Source organism: Epinephelus lanceolatus, chromosome 8 (assembly GCF_041903045.1).
Source record: "Epinephelus lanceolatus isolate andai-2023 chromosome 8, ASM4190304v1, whole genome shotgun sequence".
NCBI classification, from domain to species: domain Eukaryota; kingdom Metazoa; phylum Chordata; class Actinopteri; order Perciformes; family Serranidae; genus Epinephelus; species Epinephelus lanceolatus.
In genome coordinates, this window is record NC_135741.1 from 45,955,583 (window position 1) to 45,973,575 (window position 17,993).

Here is a 17,993-nt window from a genome sequence, read left to right on the forward strand (position 1 = left end):
AGACAGCGGAGGGCACATAATCTATGTCGCAAGTGTCATTGCTATTTAGATGCAGGCGCAGTTGTCATTTTCACGCCCTGTGCCCTCGTCATCTAACTAGCAAATGAACTTGCGCTTCTCTGGGTGTGTTGCTCCAAAAATGAGGAGTGGTCAGGCGCAGTCATGATGCGTTGCTAGTTAGATGACGTAAAAAGCAAATGCGCCAGTGACCAACAAAAACCTGGTCTAAAGTCAACAGCGCAGTATTTCGCTGTTAAACAAGTTAGTAATATGCATCTCTAGGCGGGTGCACACACGGAGCAGCCACACATATGCAAAAGATAACAAATAAAAATATGATTACAATGTGAAAGGTTATTATTGTGCACATTAAAATATTTATCAGAAACATGTCTTAATGGTCAGTCATTAATCAGAATGATCTATTCGCAGTAATAATGATCATCATAATTTGTAATAATGACAAATAAAATTGTGAAATTATATGACCAATCAATAATTTTTTTGATTGAAAACCAAAGCCCACACATTGCATTTATTTTAACATGTTATACTAGGCTACATTATATACAAGGCTACATTATATTATATTATTATATTGTTATCTGAGTGTAAATAAGAGGCAGAACACAGTTCTAGGAAACATGTGAAAACAATTAACAAACGTGGGTGGGGGAGAAAACGCTGAACAGGTCCTATAAATGTGTACTCAATGTTTTTATGTTCATATGAAATGTTCAAACAATGACAACACAAAGTTATGTTATACTGACATAAATTCCTGTCATACAAGGGTCATGTAACACATTTATTTTGTGTCTGAAGCACTCAAAACTTTTATGTTACTGTATTGCACAAAACTAAAAGTTTTGTGCGCGAGCTGTTTCCAAAAAAATTAAGTTGAGTGAGCAAATTGGGGTTTACAATAACTCACTGCTGTGTTTACCCCGCTAATATCAGAGTTGGCGCGCTTGTTGCTTCAGGAGCTGCCATTACTGTTCTGCAAGCTGCAGCCTGCATTTTATGTCATCAACTACAATGCAGTCCCTAACTGGCTGCTTACGTTGTCAACTAAGGTGTGGATCTGTGATTGGCCCCAAGTGAATTTTAATTTCTGGCTACGAGGGCGGGCAGCACCAAGTCCAGACTGATACAGAGAGCAAAACAGAATCAGGATGGCCTTACTGGGCTTTTAAAATGCAGCATCTCAGGGTTTTTTTGTTCATTCAGTGTTGTGGTTTTATGTCCTCAAAAATGTGTTGTGAAATCAAGGTTTTTATTTACAGTATAATTTAATTTTGATTCAATTTTTAATTTTTGACATAGTGGGTTGAAATTCTGACTTCATCTCATAATGTTGGCCTCCAAAATCTTCTGACATTTTTAATTGTTCAATCTGAATTTAGTACTGCCTAATTTTGAAATCAAAAGTCGCAGTCAATGGGCTTCTGTATCATAAAACCACCAACAGCTGGCCGCTGTGAATTAGTAAAGCTCATTTTCCAGCAGTAACACCAATCTATATAATGGAGCCCCCTGTGAAGCTGTTGTAATGGGCAATGCTTCCTGGTGGCTGGACTCTGAGCTGACAGAAACTGGATGTGAAGGAGGAGAGTTCACAGTGTTTAGTATCCTCCCTCTTCTTGCTGTGACCTACAGCTCCTGTCTGCGACAGCGGAGACAGCCTGGCCTGTGCTCTGGTTGTATATTACTGTTTTTCACATGGAATAAATGTGGCTTTGAAAAAAAACACATCACTTGACAAGTTATTGGAGAGCTAGATGCGGTTATCAGTGCCCAGTTGCATAGTCCATCTAGGAAATATTTGATTTAGCAAGTTCTCTTCAGCAAAAATCTTTCCACAATTAGATGTAACTCCTGATTTGTCCTCGGGAATTTCCTGAAGAAATAAGGCTCTGTCAATAGGTGTAGGCCTGAAAAAATTCATGATTGTAAGTTTTCTGTTTCATGACTAACAACAAAATACTGGAAGTTTTGTTTTTTCATTGATAAACAGAATGAAAATGTGCCAAGAAGAATGTCTGGAGACACGATATCCTGTGGAGGTCTAAAGGCCCACTTATGCTCCCTTTACGTACGAAAATGTATACGTCCATTTCAAACGACGTTACCGTCACTGCCCATATACTTCCATGCGTCCTTTACGTTGGCATGGATGTTAACCAATATATCCACCAGGGGGCAGCCCAGAGTGAAAAGTTTATGACAACAACAAACTCAAAAACAAACATGGCAACTGTGGAGGAGATATTGATAATGTACCTCTTGCATACAAGACAAAAACAGAGGCAGCGTTGTAGGAGGGGTCGGTGAGGCCGTTAAATACATTGCGACTGGAGGACGGAGAATTCTTTTCTCTAGTACTGCCGATGAGAGGAATTGAATTGTTATTTCTTCTTCGTGTCTCACTAGAGCTACGTATCGGGTAGTGACAGCAACACTGCCCCCACGGTTCCCGGTGGTACTGCTCCGTTTGGCCCGTATCCGTAAGCTCCATCCGTATCCAGATCCGTATTTAACGTTGAACATAAATGGGCCTTTACACTACTTACATTTCTTTTGCAGTGTCTGTTTTACTTTAGCCCCTCAATCAATCAATCAATCAATCAATCAATCAATCAATCAATCAATCTCTCTCTCTCTCTCTCTCTCTCTCTCTCTCTCTCTCCATGCTTTTGTTACCTCTAGGCTGGATTATTGTAATTCCCTATTATCAGGTAACTCTAATAAGTCTTTAAAAACTCTCCAGTTAAATCAGAACGCAGTGGCACCTGTGCTGACAGGAACTAAGAAACAAGATCATATTTCTCCTGTTTTAGCTTCTCTGCACTGGCTCCCTGTAAAATCTAGAACTGAATTCTGTGGAATCATATATATAAATATAAATATTCAACACTTCCTCTGTTACTCTGTGCTGAAATAACATTTTAGACAGGATTCATTGCACCATCACTGTCATGCGTTCTTACCTCTCTAGGTGTGCATTTTTAAGGCTGATTTATGCTCAACGTTAAATACGGATCCAGATACAGACGGAGCCTTCTGTCAGTGCTCCGCGTTCATTTCGTCCGTATTTCTGCATGTTTCCATAAAGCTTATGGATACGGGCCAAACGGAGCAGTACCACTGGGAACTGTGGGGGCAGTGTTGCTGTCACTACCCGATACGTAGCTCTAGTGAGACACGAAGAAGAAATAACAATTCAATTTCTCTCATCGGCAGTACTAGAGAAAAGAATTCTCCATCCTCCAGTCGCGATGTATTTAACGGCATCACCGACCACCGCCTCCTACAACGCTGCCTCTGTTTTTGTCTTTTATGCAAGAGATACATTATCAATATCTCCTCCACAGTCGCCATGTTTGTTTTTGAGTTTGTTGTTGTCATAAACTTTTGACTCTGGGCTGCCCCCTGGTGGATATATTGGTTAACATCCATGCCAACGTAAAGGACACATGGAAGTATTTGGGCAGTGACAGTAACATCGTTTGAAACGGACGTATACATTTTCGTACGTAAAAGGAGCATAAATGAGCCCTTAGGCGCTGTATCTTAGCTTCCTCTTGAATGCATGCTACTTATAGTCTGGCACCTTATCGCTACCTTTTTATCAAGCTCTGACCTCACTTGAACACAAGACGAACATCCTGAACACAGCAAAAAAAGAAGAAAACTAGAATTACCGCCTCCCGGTTGTATGCCTCCATGCACCAGTCAAATTGCAATTACAGTTTACATCCATGTCTGTGAAAACATGGATGCTTCAGACACATCTTCCCACCAGCAGCACAAAAGATCTATACAAAGTTCCAAGGTGGACACCCAAGATAAGTGTCACCAATTCAGTATCTGACCAAACATTTCCCCTTCTGTTCCTGAGATATGATGTTAAAAAAATAGTCAGAAAAGTGTTTTTGTGGAACATTATGATGTCACAGTGAAGTTGACCTTTGACCTTTGGGATATAAAATGTCATCACTTTATCATTTTATCCTATTAGACATTTGTGTGAAGTTTTGTCATAATAATCGTATAAATTCTTGCAATTTGGCCAAAAACATGTTTTGTGAGGTCACAGTGACCTTGACCTTTGATCAACAAATTCTAAGCAGTTTATCATTGAGTCCAAGTGGACGTTTGTGCCATATTTGATGTAATGCCCTCAAGGTGTTCTTGAGATATTGCATTCGCAAGAATGAGACAGATGAGATCACAGTGACCTTTGACCACCAAATTCTCATCAGTTCATTATTGAGTCCAAGTGGATGTTTGTGCCAAATTTGAAAGAAGTTCCTCCAAATGCTCTGGAGACATGGTGTTCGCAAGAATGAGATGGACACAAGGTGACAGTGACCTTTGACCAGTTCACTGTTGAGTCCAAGTGAACATTTGTGCCAAAGTTGAAAAAAATCCCTCAAGGCGTTTGAGATATTGCGCTCACGAGAATGAGATGGACGGATAGATATCCCGAAAACATAACGTCTGCAGCAATGTCGATCAACAATGCGGAGGCATAATAATAAAATCCAGGCAGAGGATGGAGTCTCTGTAGATAAATACAGCAGCACACATTGAGAGTGGCTCAAAAGTGATGATTGAGAGGGATTACCCTTGTATGAGTCTATATCTTGTCCATTCTGTTTTTGTTTTTTTAGGAAAACTCCTGCATACCTTTAGAGTAGCTACATTTCAGAGTGAAATCAGCTCATTGCAATGGATTTGACGTAATCAACAGATTTACATGATGAGGCAAAGTAAATCCACACACATCTTTTGCAATGATTTCAGCATTGGTGAACTTGGCATGACAATTTGCTCAGCTGATTGGTAGAAAACTGTCTGGACATACCTGACTTTTTAGGGAACAGAGAGTCTGTAAGCTACGTGTCACCATCCAGCTCTGTCTCTTCTGCTAGAGTACAAACTGCTCAGCTGCTCTGCCAACATTTTTGGTGACAAGTATACATTAAACAGGTTTTAAGGTAACACCATCAATGTGGTAACAAATACATTGCAGCTATACTTTACTGGTTTTAATGCCTGGACATAGCACTATTGGTAATATGTCCTGAAAAGTGAATGAAGCAGGAAAGCTGTAGTATTCCTTCATAGACTTCAGAGAAGTGACAGAGTCAAAGTAGCTTTGCTGTTTGGACATAAAACAAAGTAAATAATGAATTCAGTGAATTAAATATGGATTTTGTTAAATTGTCAACACATACAGGGATTTAAATACATTCACAAATTAATCTGATGCTCCAGGAACTTAAGCTGTCCTGATGGAAATAGATTGGATGTATAATGATATGTATGAGGAGAAAGGGCCATGAGTGAGATGCTGTGCTCACGTGTCTGGTGAACATCAGCACACTAGCAATAATGGCAGTGGATCTCTCCGGCAGCTGTGATGGAATTCTGTGGACAGTGAAGGTATTGTGTTGTTGGATTTTTAACAAAAACTCCACTCTGGGTCTGACAGTTTTTGTTCCACAGTGGGAAATTAACTTTAAACTTCTAAACATTTAGATGCTCAAAATGCAGTGAAGTAAATAAAGTGCACTAGGTGGTCAATGTGAAGTGATTTAACACATCCTCAGTATTTGACCATAGGTATTGGAAATCTTTCTGCACCACTTGTAAGTGCAATGGTCAGGTAAAGAAAATCTGACCCTTATGCAACTGGGCACTGTGTTATGACTGAGAGTGAGGGCCAACATAACAAGCTGCTGGCCATGAGAAACCTCTGCTTACTATTAACTGAGCTGATCACTTCTTATCTTGTCTGCAAGTGATGCACAGATTTAAAGAACACATGAAGAACACATGTATCAATAGTACAATATCTGTAGTCACCTTAGTTTGTTATTCATTGATGTGAACAAACACACTACAAACAGATTGAGAAAGAATAGACATGGATTATTTAGCAACAAAGATGAGACATCATCATGGTCATAGAGGCTGGTGCACAGCACTTTTTGGTGGGCTGACACACAGAGACAGACAACTGTTCACGCCTCTCTCTCTCTCTCTCTCTCTCTCAATAGCATTATCTGACTTTGCTAACTAATCCAGCATGTTGATGACATTTAAAGTTGGCTAGAAAAATGCTTCTTTTGTCCTCCTTACAATTTTTATGCAATTTGTTGGTGGCTATTCGTCTGGCTTAGTTTCCACAATGACTGCATTATTACTTGCATGTTCTCCTATTAAAGTATTTTTCTCTTGTTATCAAAAGTCAAGGTCTGACTCTTTGTACGCTGTTGTGTTGATTGAAAAGGGTTGGTAGATGGAAGTACATGCTTACCCTTCAAGTGTTTTTACCAGTACACTCACTAGTTTACACTAACTGACTGCTTAAAAGTAGCAGTACCCCCCCCCCCCCCCCCACACACACACACACACACACACACACAACACATCTGTTGACTGCCCCTTGTCTTCACTCCATGTTTAGGTCATCATCTCTGTTTACATGACACAATAAGGCTCTCGTGGCAGATGAGGTTTAGTCCTGCAGCAGGCTGGTAGGTGGGAAAGGAGCCCTTTCTTCAAGTCCTTGTTAAGGAAGAAACAGACAATAGGGTTGACCCCGGCTTGGGCGAAACTCATCCACACAGTTGTGGAGAGGTACCGGTGTGGTATTGTGCAAGCCTTGACAAACACCCTCCAATAGCAAGCAACTATGTAGGGAGACCAGAGCACCAGGAACAGTAGGGTGATCACATAGAACATCCTGCCAAGCTGCTTCTCTGCTTTGAACTCCTCCATGCCCAACAGGCGCCGGTTCTGGTTGTGCAAGTTTTGCCGAATTCCCAGCAGAGTCGGCGGCATCGGGCCCCTGCCAAAGCCTGCAATCCAGTTGGCTGCTGCTTGGCCTGTAGCCCCCGGCCCATGGAAGGTCCAGTTCTGACTGATGGCTGGTACCATCTGGACTGGCTTCATCTTACGATGCTTGTATTCAAAGAGAAGTAACTTCATATAGACGACATGTGTGGCTAGAATGAGCACAGCCAGCATTAGCATGAAGCCTAGTGTATCATTAGCCTTAAAGTAGCGATGCTCAAAGATGCACTGGTCTTCCTCGCGAATAAATTTGTAGGTGCCCACATCAAATACTGGTGGGAAAGCCATTGCCACAGACAGTGTCCACACCATGCACACCACAGCCACACATGTCCAGAATGTCATGCGCTTTGAGTAAAAGCGGTGGTGTGCAATGGCCATGTAGCGTGTTACACTGATGCAGAACAGCATAAAGGCGGCATGGAAGCAGAAGAGCACTGCCATGAAGGCCACCACCTTGCAGCTCAGCACGCTGTAGGTCCAGGCTGAGCCGTTCTTTATAGACACCAGCACAAAGGGGAAGCAGATGGCTGAGCGAATGGTGTCTGCCAGGCACAGGTCCAGCAGGAAGTAGTAAGGTGCCTTGTGCAGGGCCCGGTCCCGCAGCACAAGCAAAGACACCACCAGGTTGCCCACCAGGCTGATGCAGATGATCAACCCTAGTAGCACCAGTTTGATATAGGTAGAGACAGCAGAGGAAGGACTCTCCGCTACCATACCTCCTGCAGTAGCCACCACTGCTGCCATGGGTCCAGCAGGCCCGTCGCTGCTCTCATTGCCATTCGCCATCCCAAATGCCCCACCACCCATCCCAGCTTTTCTTCAAACACCAAAGCCACCACTCCTCCGCCACCTCCTCCGTCTGCTGGTCGTTCCTTCGTCCTCGTGGTTGCTTTCTTTCTGCGGTTCACAAGGAACAGGAACACCTTAATCCACATTGCCCCATTTCGAGTAGGGTCCCTTTGTTGGCGTATTATGTTGTCTCACCTTCTGATCCTCTCCAAGAGCCTGAAAACAATTGGAAAAGACAAAGAATTAAGGAGTTCGGATAGATCTCTGTTAGATGTTTCTGTCAAGAGTTGTTTCAGTAATCCAGGTAGTACCACACCACTTTCTATTGTGAAGTTTTAGAGGTCTTGCTGTTCATTCAGATGGCCTCTTAAATTCCAATGAGGAAATCTTCAGCCATAAACATGGAAGTTTCTGAGATCAACTTTTTTGGTGTCTTAGGGTGTTTCATACCTAACTTGTTTGTCTATTGAACTCTAGTGCAGCCCAAAAAGATTTTATATTGAATTCAAAACATAAACTACTATGAAATCCATCTGCTGATCATAAACTGTCAGATAGCAATCTTCTAAGTATGACCAATGTATAAATATGCAAGATCATCTGGTTATGATAACACGTGCTCGTCTGTGAGTGCAGGGATTTTTCCTTATATATCGGAAAGTTAAAACCGCGGTTTGTTGAGCATTTTAGCCCCTCATTAAAACGCAAGTAAAACATGTGAGATGCAGCAATCAAACAGTAACTATCAACTGGTAATATTAAAGAACAAGACTGTACTGTTTTTTATGTGTTTGTCACTATCTTTGACACCTGAGAGCCAGTTTCTTAGTGCTTGTAATTAGTTGTTTCTTGGTGAGCCCTGTGACGCAAAGAGATAATTAATAGGGATGCATAATATTGGATTTTTTTTTTTTTTAACCAATATTCAAAATGGCAATGTAACAACTCATTTGAGTGATAACCAATACTGATATCGATATATCCACTCAAGTCTCTTCTGGAGTGGAATTAACATCATATTATACATGCATACTATTATTGTGATGGCCCACCAGCAGATGGAGACATGAAATACAATACTTTTCAATGAATATAATATTCATTCATTGTGCAAAATAAGAAAAAGCATGTTGGCCAATTCTAATAGTTAATTAATTTAAAAGCCAATATTGGCCGATACCAGTGACTTGACAATATTATTATGCATCCCTAGTAATCACATCAGATTTAGTACAGTGCAGCATGTCCTGCTGTCAGTCATCAGAATCCGATTTTCCCATGTGGGTCCACGAATGAGTCCTTGACTTTTATAATAACAAACCCAGCTATTGTTTGTTGTCTGGTGAAGATTTTAAGGCTAAACCGTTTGCATGAACTCTTTACTCTCTCTTACTGGAGCTCCCCATGGCCATGAATAAAGACATTAAAAGCAGAGGTGATCAAACCTTGCAAGAGGAAGATTGGAAAATGACAGAAAAACAAACTAATGCCCATCACAGTGTAGACAGATAAAACATGAATTATAACAGGTAATATAAAATTATGTTTTGACCTATAATGAAAACATGGCTCCTCAACTGCAACACTTCCAAAAAATACTGTAAGCACCAACATGAGGTTCATAATCAATTTCAGGAAACTTGAATATCAGCAAAATTTAGCCAGCTGAGAAGGCAGGCTGTGTCTGAATCACTCCTGCCTGTCTGTATCACAACCTTCATCAATGAGGTCATTAACCTTCATCAAGGGAGCAAGCGAATCCAGCTAAAGGTAAACACAGACATTCATTTCTCCTTTCCGTTATGTTGTCGGATAATTATACTAACAATCCGAGCCTATCTGTGTGAAAAAAAATGCAATTTTAGTGGACGCATTTTGACGCTGTTTGACGCTGTCTGAGTACCCTATTATTTAATATAGCGCGCGCTCACAGGCTGCAGACAGGTCAGCCCTAGCTTCATACTGGAGAAATGTCAAATATTGAACATCCTATCACTCATTTTGACAAAAGTAGATTGGAAAAAAGGGCCCAGGATGAAAAAACATTAGTTCCCCTTTAATAGCTACATTTAGCTTGAGTAAACAGCAGTCCTTCAATTGTTAATTTAACGTTTCACGTTCCTTCATTTTAAACAGTCATCATATAGGTATTGCGCACACCTTTTAAAAACAACACTTATCTGTTTTCTCCCCATAGCACCCACTCCAGCAATTCAAAAGAAAATGAAGATAATGCACCCATTTGTCATATGGCCTTAAAAAGCTGAAATGGAAATGATCGTTAATGTCCACCTGATGAATTTAAGTCCAATATTCACTATCTTTTAACTCCGTTTTTGGTCTCGACCAACTCCTGAGGGAAATGTCAGTCTCTTTAGCTGCTAAATGCTCCTCTATGAGCAGCTAATCTCTGTGTCTATCTGCTGTTTGCTGTTCAGCAGGTAGTGTACAGTGGATGTATCAGAGCTTTTTCACTGACAACAGCTGAACAGCATTGAAGTGTACTGACCCCTCAAACCGTAGCCTTATTTGGGACTAATCAATAATTGACAGTCATAGATGCTGCTCTTGAAAAGCTTGGGGAATCAGCTGAGGTGGGGGAAGTAAACCCTATGAATATTTGTCAAACCAACCACTAAAGCTGGATTTACAGTTGTGCATTATGTAGCGTTGGAGCCTACACCTGTACCTGCAGTAAGTACTGTGATTGGTTAGCATAGGTGTCGCAACTCCATCATACATGAAAGCATCTGTCACTCCAGTGAAACAAAGATTACATGAAAAAAAATCTATGCCATTATTCCTTCCTGGGTTTGCAACCCTCACTGGATGGTTCTGTTGGACAGCTTAGGCTCTTATGTTCTCTCCTACAAGTTTGTGATGCTGGGAATAAAATTTTTGACAATAAAAACAACATGGAGCTGAACTGTAAATAAAACCCTACGCTAAAGGGACTACCGTTAGTCCTTGAGTCAAGTATAAGCCCATAGCTTTAGTCCTTATCATTACAACCTTTTCACTGGTGGAAAAAGAAAGTGAGACAGTGCATGGATGTAAGTTTGCAGAAATCTTTTTCTACCAATTTGGACTCACTGATGTTTTCAGCACCTTGCCAAGACTGAGCCAGGTGGAACGGTAGCTGTTCTGCATAACCTTTTCACTGGTAAAAATTATCCTGTTTGCAAGCACTTCCGATAAAGCATCACTTTTGTATCGGTTGTTCAAGATTATTTTTATGTGCACTCAGAATTGCTGCCCCGTGTATGTTCTTGGCATGATGCACCAGACACAGGTGAAGAAGACACTTCAAAATCAACAATTTTAAAAAAAAAATGACTACTGAAAGTGCCAAAGAAGTCCGGGTGGTGCTCACAACAATGGAAAGTTTGTCAGGTTTAAAGACAACTGAACAGATTTAGGCTAATGAGCTGACTCCTTGTCCAATGCCAAGTGTGTTTTTGTGTAGTGTATAAATTTTAAAAATTTAAGGTAACAATTTGCATGGATAGTTTTAAGTAGTTCCAACTCTGGCATTACTGAGTAAATCTCTTTTGTAATCTGACAAACTCAATTAGTTTAATACAACCAACATGATTTGCTTTGACCTCGAAAAGCTTAATTGGCCTAATAAGCTGTACCAACTTAATATTTATCCAAAAGTTTGTGGTCAAATTATATTATTTAAGATACTGTGACTTATTTTAATTCAATCCTACTCAAAAATGTAGGGCTGTAGTCAACCAAAGAAAATCTTGGTTGACTAAAGTCATACATAATCTTCAACTAATCGATTAGTCGTGGGGAAAAAAAAATCTGCATGTTATTTTTACTTCTGCGGTGGTGTGTCTGTGTCACTCTGCAGTTACACTTCCAAAATGCTAGTCGGCGGTGGACTGTGTTAAGTGCTGTAAAGTTTTGTTGATTCAACACACATTAAATATGGCTTAATAGGGACAATTTCAAACACAAGTACGCAAATTGGCTTCACTATAAATCGCAGAACTGGCAAACACTTGTCTTTTACTGGACACATTTCCCCCACCAATACAACATGCTAACGTTATTAGCACAAGTCTATGGCATTTTACATTGTATAAATTAGCCTAGCGACATGTTCATATGACGTATAAATCCCTAAAGGAATCACACACAAGACTTGAAGGGCCAGTGTGTAAAATAGGTTGAAAACAGTGACATCAGTGGTCAAATTCTAGATTGCAGGTCTCACTCGCTCACCCCTCCCGTCGGGTAAATGACGGTGGCCTCGTAGGGACAAAAAGCCTTGCGCACGAGTTTTTCAGGAGTAGGTCTATCTAGCGATGAGGTGAATGTTTATTTAGAAATCTAAACCATGTTACGATATTGTAATGAATCCCTCATGAGCAGGAGACCAGAGGAGCGTTCGGGAAAAAGGCCCGTTTATTTGAGCACTCCAGAAACTCTGGTAACACTCCACTCCATCCCAAACTCTGACTCTTCTGGCGTAACAGACACACTTTATAACTTTACACACATACTCGTTTACCATACCGAGTGGGGACCCCCCCCCCCCCCCTCTGCTCCGCCAATCTCCAGCCCACACACTGACTGACAGCGTAGCCGGTAAACAGAGCTCAGCTGTTTATCTAGCCTAGCAATATCTCCGGACTATAGTAGCTGCAATGGACGACTTTGAACGCGATTTTGAAGAGTTTCTTGTAGCGGACACAGACCCAGAGCTATACCTGTTTGAGCCGGAGCATACAGATGAGGAACTCCATGTGTTTGATGCTGGGCGGGTGAGAAGAGAGGCTGAATGCACAGAATGGGATTCAGTGCTACTGCTACCATCGTTGGGGAGATATATCATCAGGAGGAAAAGCGCCGCAGAGAGTGCATCACAAGGAGTGAAGTTGCGTCTTCTTTTCCTCGCAGATGACGGTTCGGGTTCATTCTCTCCTGTTGCATGGTAAGTGTGGTCCATTCGCAAACTTTATAACTAAAAAAACTTTTCACTACTCTCTATCGACGAACTACTAACACTCTCTGCTGTTTCTTCCTCCTTCTTCCTTCCTTCCGCTGTCTTCGTTGGTTCATTTATACACGCGAAACGCGTTCTCTGGCTGGCTGGATTGTCCGCTCGGGCTGCCTTACATACATGGTGGCGCAAGATGGCGACCTCTCTAAAGCAAGGCCCTTGCTATATATATATATATATATATATATATATGTAAAAGCATAATTATAAGGCTACAAAAACCAAACGAATTTTATTTCATAGCGATTATACACTTGTATAAACATACTAATGGGTAGAATATTCAGATTCAGATTCAGATTGACAATAAACCATGCCAAATATTACACACTGGCCCTTTAAATGCTATTTTAGTGGAGGCTTTACTCTCTTCACAATTTATTGTTTCTTATCTGTGACATACTGTACAAGTTAATACAAGCTTCGTTTCCACTGAGGGAAAAGGTGTCAGTATACAGAAAGTGACAGGAGGTCTGCGTCACCGCGACGCAGAGCATCAGGTTGGGCGAGTTCAACTTTCTGTCAACAACGGGGGTGTTTTGACCCCCATTTTCACAGGTAACTTAGATTACCCCCGGTGATTTTTTTTTTTTTTTCCTGAAAAACTTTTAAGCATTATCCACTGGAGTGTAGGTCTACTGCTGGGCCTAGCTGGGTAGTAAGTCAAGAACTGAAGATCAGGGTTAAACGTTAAAGAGTTGTTCACCCAAACTACAAAAACCTTTCTCCTTTCATGCTAGTGTTATTTGTTCCCCAGGTTTTGAAATCAAGATCAGATATTACTACCTTTTTCCAAGTACTAAAGTGAATGCAACTTGATTTGAACTGCTAACATTTTTCAAAAGCCAGTGTCTTCTGTCACCGTGCAGAATTCACACACTCTCAACAGTGTTTAGTGTTAATTAGCAAATGTTAGCATACTATCATGGCCACTAAAAAGATGATGAACATGGGCAGTATTGCCTGCAAAATATCAGCTTGTTAGCATTGTCATTATGAGAATGTTAGCATGCTGAAGTTAGCATTTAGCTCAAAGCACCATTATACCTAAGTACCTTACACAGCTGCTAGTATACCTGTAGACCAGGAATATTCAACTTGCTTTGTGAATCATTTTATTTTCATTGTGAATTAGAAAATGGTCAGTGGTCACTTGGTGCACCTTTGAAGGATGAGTGTAAACACACTCCAGATGAGTGGAAAATGGCCTGATGAACAAGAAAGAAGTTTAGCAAATCAAGATCAAATTCATTTAATCAGTTACACTTCCATCAACTGTTTTTATCAGGTCCTTTTTGGCGTTGCAGTCCTCATAGCTCCACAGGCTGGGAAATACAGGAGCTGTGAAAGAGGCTGTGTGTCTTGAAGGAGGGGCTCTGCGAAGCTGGAAATTGGTTGGCGGCGGAGGGCAGAGTCACTGTCAGGAACTGGGTAGCAACAGCAGCCCAATACCTCTAGCTTGATGCTGGTGGGAGGAGGCGACAAAGCTCACTGGATAAGATGTAATCAGAGTTGGTCTCTGACAGCAGGGCCCAGCATCAGGCCTCCTCACATGGAGCCGACAGGTCTGATGAGGACTGGAGAGCCACCAGCTACTGCAGTCCAGCATTAGAGCCTGGGTGGCTTCAAATCACACACCACACAGCCTGCATTACTTCAGCAAGTGGCCATGTATTCTCTGGGGGGTACATTACACCAAATGATATTAAATCACTTTGTTGTCCCAGTGCTGAGCGAGGCCCTACAGCTGGTGGAAATTCTGTATTATTCATCATCAACACAACACGCTGTCACACTGACCACTGTATGCTGCTCTGATGCATGCATCAAACATTAGGATTTGCTCAGCATAATGCGACCCCTCATTAGAGGATCATGAAAAAAGGCTGAGGCAGACAAAAGGCACCAGTCCCAGAGAGCTGTGGTAGTCTGGGCCTACAAGAGGCTGCTAACGCAGCATGAGCTTTTAACACTCAAACAAATGGCATGCAAGAATGCAGAGGCAGGCCACATGACATTTTGCAGACCGGGGACCTGTAGGCAATACAAAATGGTAGTCATGTTATGCTGCTTACCTGCTGTGAACTGCTCTCCTCCACACTGTAGCAGGCAGGCCGTCTATTGCAGTCCACATGAAATGTGTGCTACAGAGATCCACCTGGCTGTTCCCACAGACAAATGACTAGCTGGAAACGACTGTAAATAAAGGCAGCCGCACCTGGTGCTGTATTGACAGCTGTGTCAACGGTCCAGATCTTTGTCAAATGTATCAAGGAAGCCTGCCGCGGACTCCCTTTATAAAACAAAGGGTTTTAAGAAGCCAAAGCAGCGTTTCCTCTTTTTTCTTGTGCATGTCATGTCTCCGTTTTTTCCACAGAAACTCGTGCCGGTCGCCAATAAATTCCCAGACCGAGTGGCAGCACACAATGTGGACTCATCACTATTCATATAGGGTTTGCTGGTGTGTCCGCCGTCAGGTCCTATCTCCAGCCTTGATTTGATAAACCGCAGGTGGTAGTATCCTACAGGAGAATTTGTAAACTCATCTTTTCTTGGAGCGGAGAGACACCAGCAGACGCCCTGTGGAGCATCTCCTGCTCGTAGTTTTCGGAAACCCTGTCGAGCCACCGCCACACTTGCTTTCGCATTGTTCCAGTCAAACCGAGAGAAACCTCACGTTTGTTGTACATTAAGCCCTTTAACATGCCGGACAATCCATGGGTTTCTTCTCAGAATAAAACCTGACAGCTAGCTAACGCACTGAGACCAGAATGCCCCGAGCGGACAGGACTGCGTGATGACACCCAGGCCAGTCCTCATTCTGTCCTGCAGCCCAGAGGCGGCCAGGCATTTCACGAACGGGCGGGTGTGTGGGATGACACAGAGGATGGAAATATCCGAAATGAGCTGCCTGCCCCGGCAGTGCCGCTGGCAGGTGGACGCGCGGTTTATTCGGAGCAGTAAGGCGAGTTTCGGAAATAAGCGCAACATTCAATGGTCAGAAAAGGCGGCTACTGCTGGTATCACCAGTGATTTTAATCCGGTCAGAATGTTCCATGGGCAGGGGCGGCCCCAACCTTTTTTAGAGACGTGGGCAGGCCCTCCCTACCAGAGAGCCAGTGCTTATGTAGCTGAGTCAATGTGTTGTTCATGTTATTTTATTTTGGTGAACATTTTCCAAACCTGTGTGAAACAATAATATTAATCATAATGATAATAATTATCATTTTTAAAAAAATAATTGTATTTATAGCCTTTCAGAGCACTCAAGGACACCTTACAAGACAGTTAAAAAACAAGTAGTAATGTGTTCATAGATAATAAAAATCAAACAATTCAGTAATATACATTAAAAGTTAATAAAAAGACTAGACAAAAATAATATGTAATTATTATTATTATTAATTGTAAATATTAGGTATAAAATCAACATAATAAAATCATCATCAATGCAAGACTCAATATGGGTGTCACCATTAAATCAGACTGAATATGCCAGCTTAAAAAGGTGTGTTTTCAGACAGGATTTGAAAGTGGAAAGGGAGTCAGTATTGTGAATGTCATGGGAGAGAGAGTTCCAGAGGCCTGTGGCAGAATGGCTGAAAGGTCTAGAACCCATGGTAGACAAGCGGGTAGATGGTGATGTGAGTTGGATTGCAGAAGAGGATCTAAGAGTACAGGAGGGTGAGTAGATATGAAGGAATTCAGACAGGTACGAAGGAGCTTGATTGTGAAGGGCCTTGAAGGTGAGAAGCCGAATTTTGAAATTGATGCGATATAGAAAGCCAGTAAAGTTGCTGGAGAACAGGTGTGATATGATCTATGGAGGTGGCTCTAGTAATGATTTCTAGACCAACTGGAGTTAATGAAGACACTTTGGAGGAAGACCAAAGAGGACAGGAAGAGGAATTGCAGTAATTAATACAAGATGTAACCAAAGAATGAAGAAGGATAGCAGTGCTCTGAGGTGTAAGTGATGGGAAAAGTAGGCCTAGTGGATAGATAGAGCTGGGTGTCGTCAGCATAACAGTGGAAATGAATACCAAGTTTTCTGAAGGTATGGCCAAGAGGTAGAAGGTAGATGATAAATAAAAGAGGACCTAGGACAAAGTCTTGAGAGACACCACAAGTAACTGGAAAAGAGTTGGATCTGAAATTTCTGATTTGAACAAAATGCGTATGGCCAAAGAGATATGATTTAAACCAGTCGAGAACAGCGCCAGTGATACCAGTGGTAGCTAGTGTCTCTAGAAGGATGTTATGTGAAATTGTATCTGTAGCCCCTTTTACACTGCCAGATTTTTGGAGAATGGTGGGCCGTTTTGCTGGCCAGCTGTAGCGTTTAGACACACAGAGCCGGATTGGCTAGTTGATCCGCGGTGCCCAATTTTCCGCCTCGTACGGTAGACATATTGGTGGAACCTTTTTGGTTTAAAAAGAATGAGGCGCCCTGTGCTGTTGATGACGCCGCACGTGCGACCCACTGGCGGTGGATAAACATGAAACAGCTGATAGCAGGAATGAGCAACTAGTAGCAAGAGGGAAAAGCAAAACTGAAAGACACTGTAAAGATGAGCAACTGGGGAGACAAGGAATTGCACGCCCTCCTTGTGTTACCTTCACCTGACTGGATTAAATGTGCATAATATGTTGATTTAGCTTTAGAAAGAGCATCCTTAAAGACATTCCAGGCAACCTCAAAAAGACTATGAAGTCCATCGTTGTAATACGAAACCAGTTCATCAGGGGTGGATAAGTTATCTCTGCTGGGGAAGTTATCATTTCCACTGGAAAGAGCTGATAAATGAATGTTCTCAGTGTTACGGAAAGAAATAAAGTGTAGCAGTTTTGTTTTTAATAGTGTGAGGTTGACACTGACCGATATTAACTTGTGATCAAGACAAATTTCCTCTCTGAGGACAATAAAGTTATTCTGATTCTGATTCTGATTCTGATCAGAAATGGGAAAATCAGGTCTCTGGCAATCAGCCTGGAAGCAGAAAAGGCTTTCGATTCTGTACGATGGGACTTCGTATATTTGGTTCTACAACGTTTTGGCTTCAGGGAGGAATTCATAGGGTGTATCAAATCCTTATATGACTCACCAACAGCTCGGATTAAATTGAATGGCAGTCTATCAGGAGTAGTTACTCTAGAAACGGGTTGCCGTCAAGGTTGTCCCTTAAGTCCCACCTTTTTTGCAATATTCATAGAGCCACTTGCTCAAATAATTAGGGAAGACATTGGAATAACAGGAATCTCAATTAACGAGACTGAGCATAAAATATGTCTGTACGCAGATGACATTTTTGTGACC

General features: G+C 41.8%; 1 protein-coding gene across 1 annotated transcript; it reads right to left on the minus strand.

The window, feature by feature from the left end:
- Nucleotides 1-3,521: 3,521 nt before the first annotated feature.
- gpr173 (G protein-coupled receptor 173) lies at nucleotides 3,522-15,771 on the minus strand. The gene is made up of 2 exons (XM_033628849.2): nucleotides 14,752-15,771; nucleotides 3,522-7,875 (listed from the first exon to the last, which is right to left on the minus strand). The coding sequence occupies exon 2, from the start codon at nucleotides 7,675-7,677 to the stop codon at nucleotides 6,493-6,495; it is 1,185 nt and encodes a 394-aa protein (XP_033484740.1). The 5' UTR covers nucleotides 7,678-7,875; nucleotides 14,752-15,771; the 3' UTR covers nucleotides 3,522-6,492.
- Nucleotides 15,772-17,993: the final 2,222 nt, after the last annotated feature.

Excerpts from the sequence above, each read along its gene's own strand:
- gpr173 (XM_033628849.2), bottom strand. The coding sequence starts at position 7,677 with ATGGGTGGTGGGGCATTTGGGATGGCGAATGGCAATGAGAGCAGCGAC.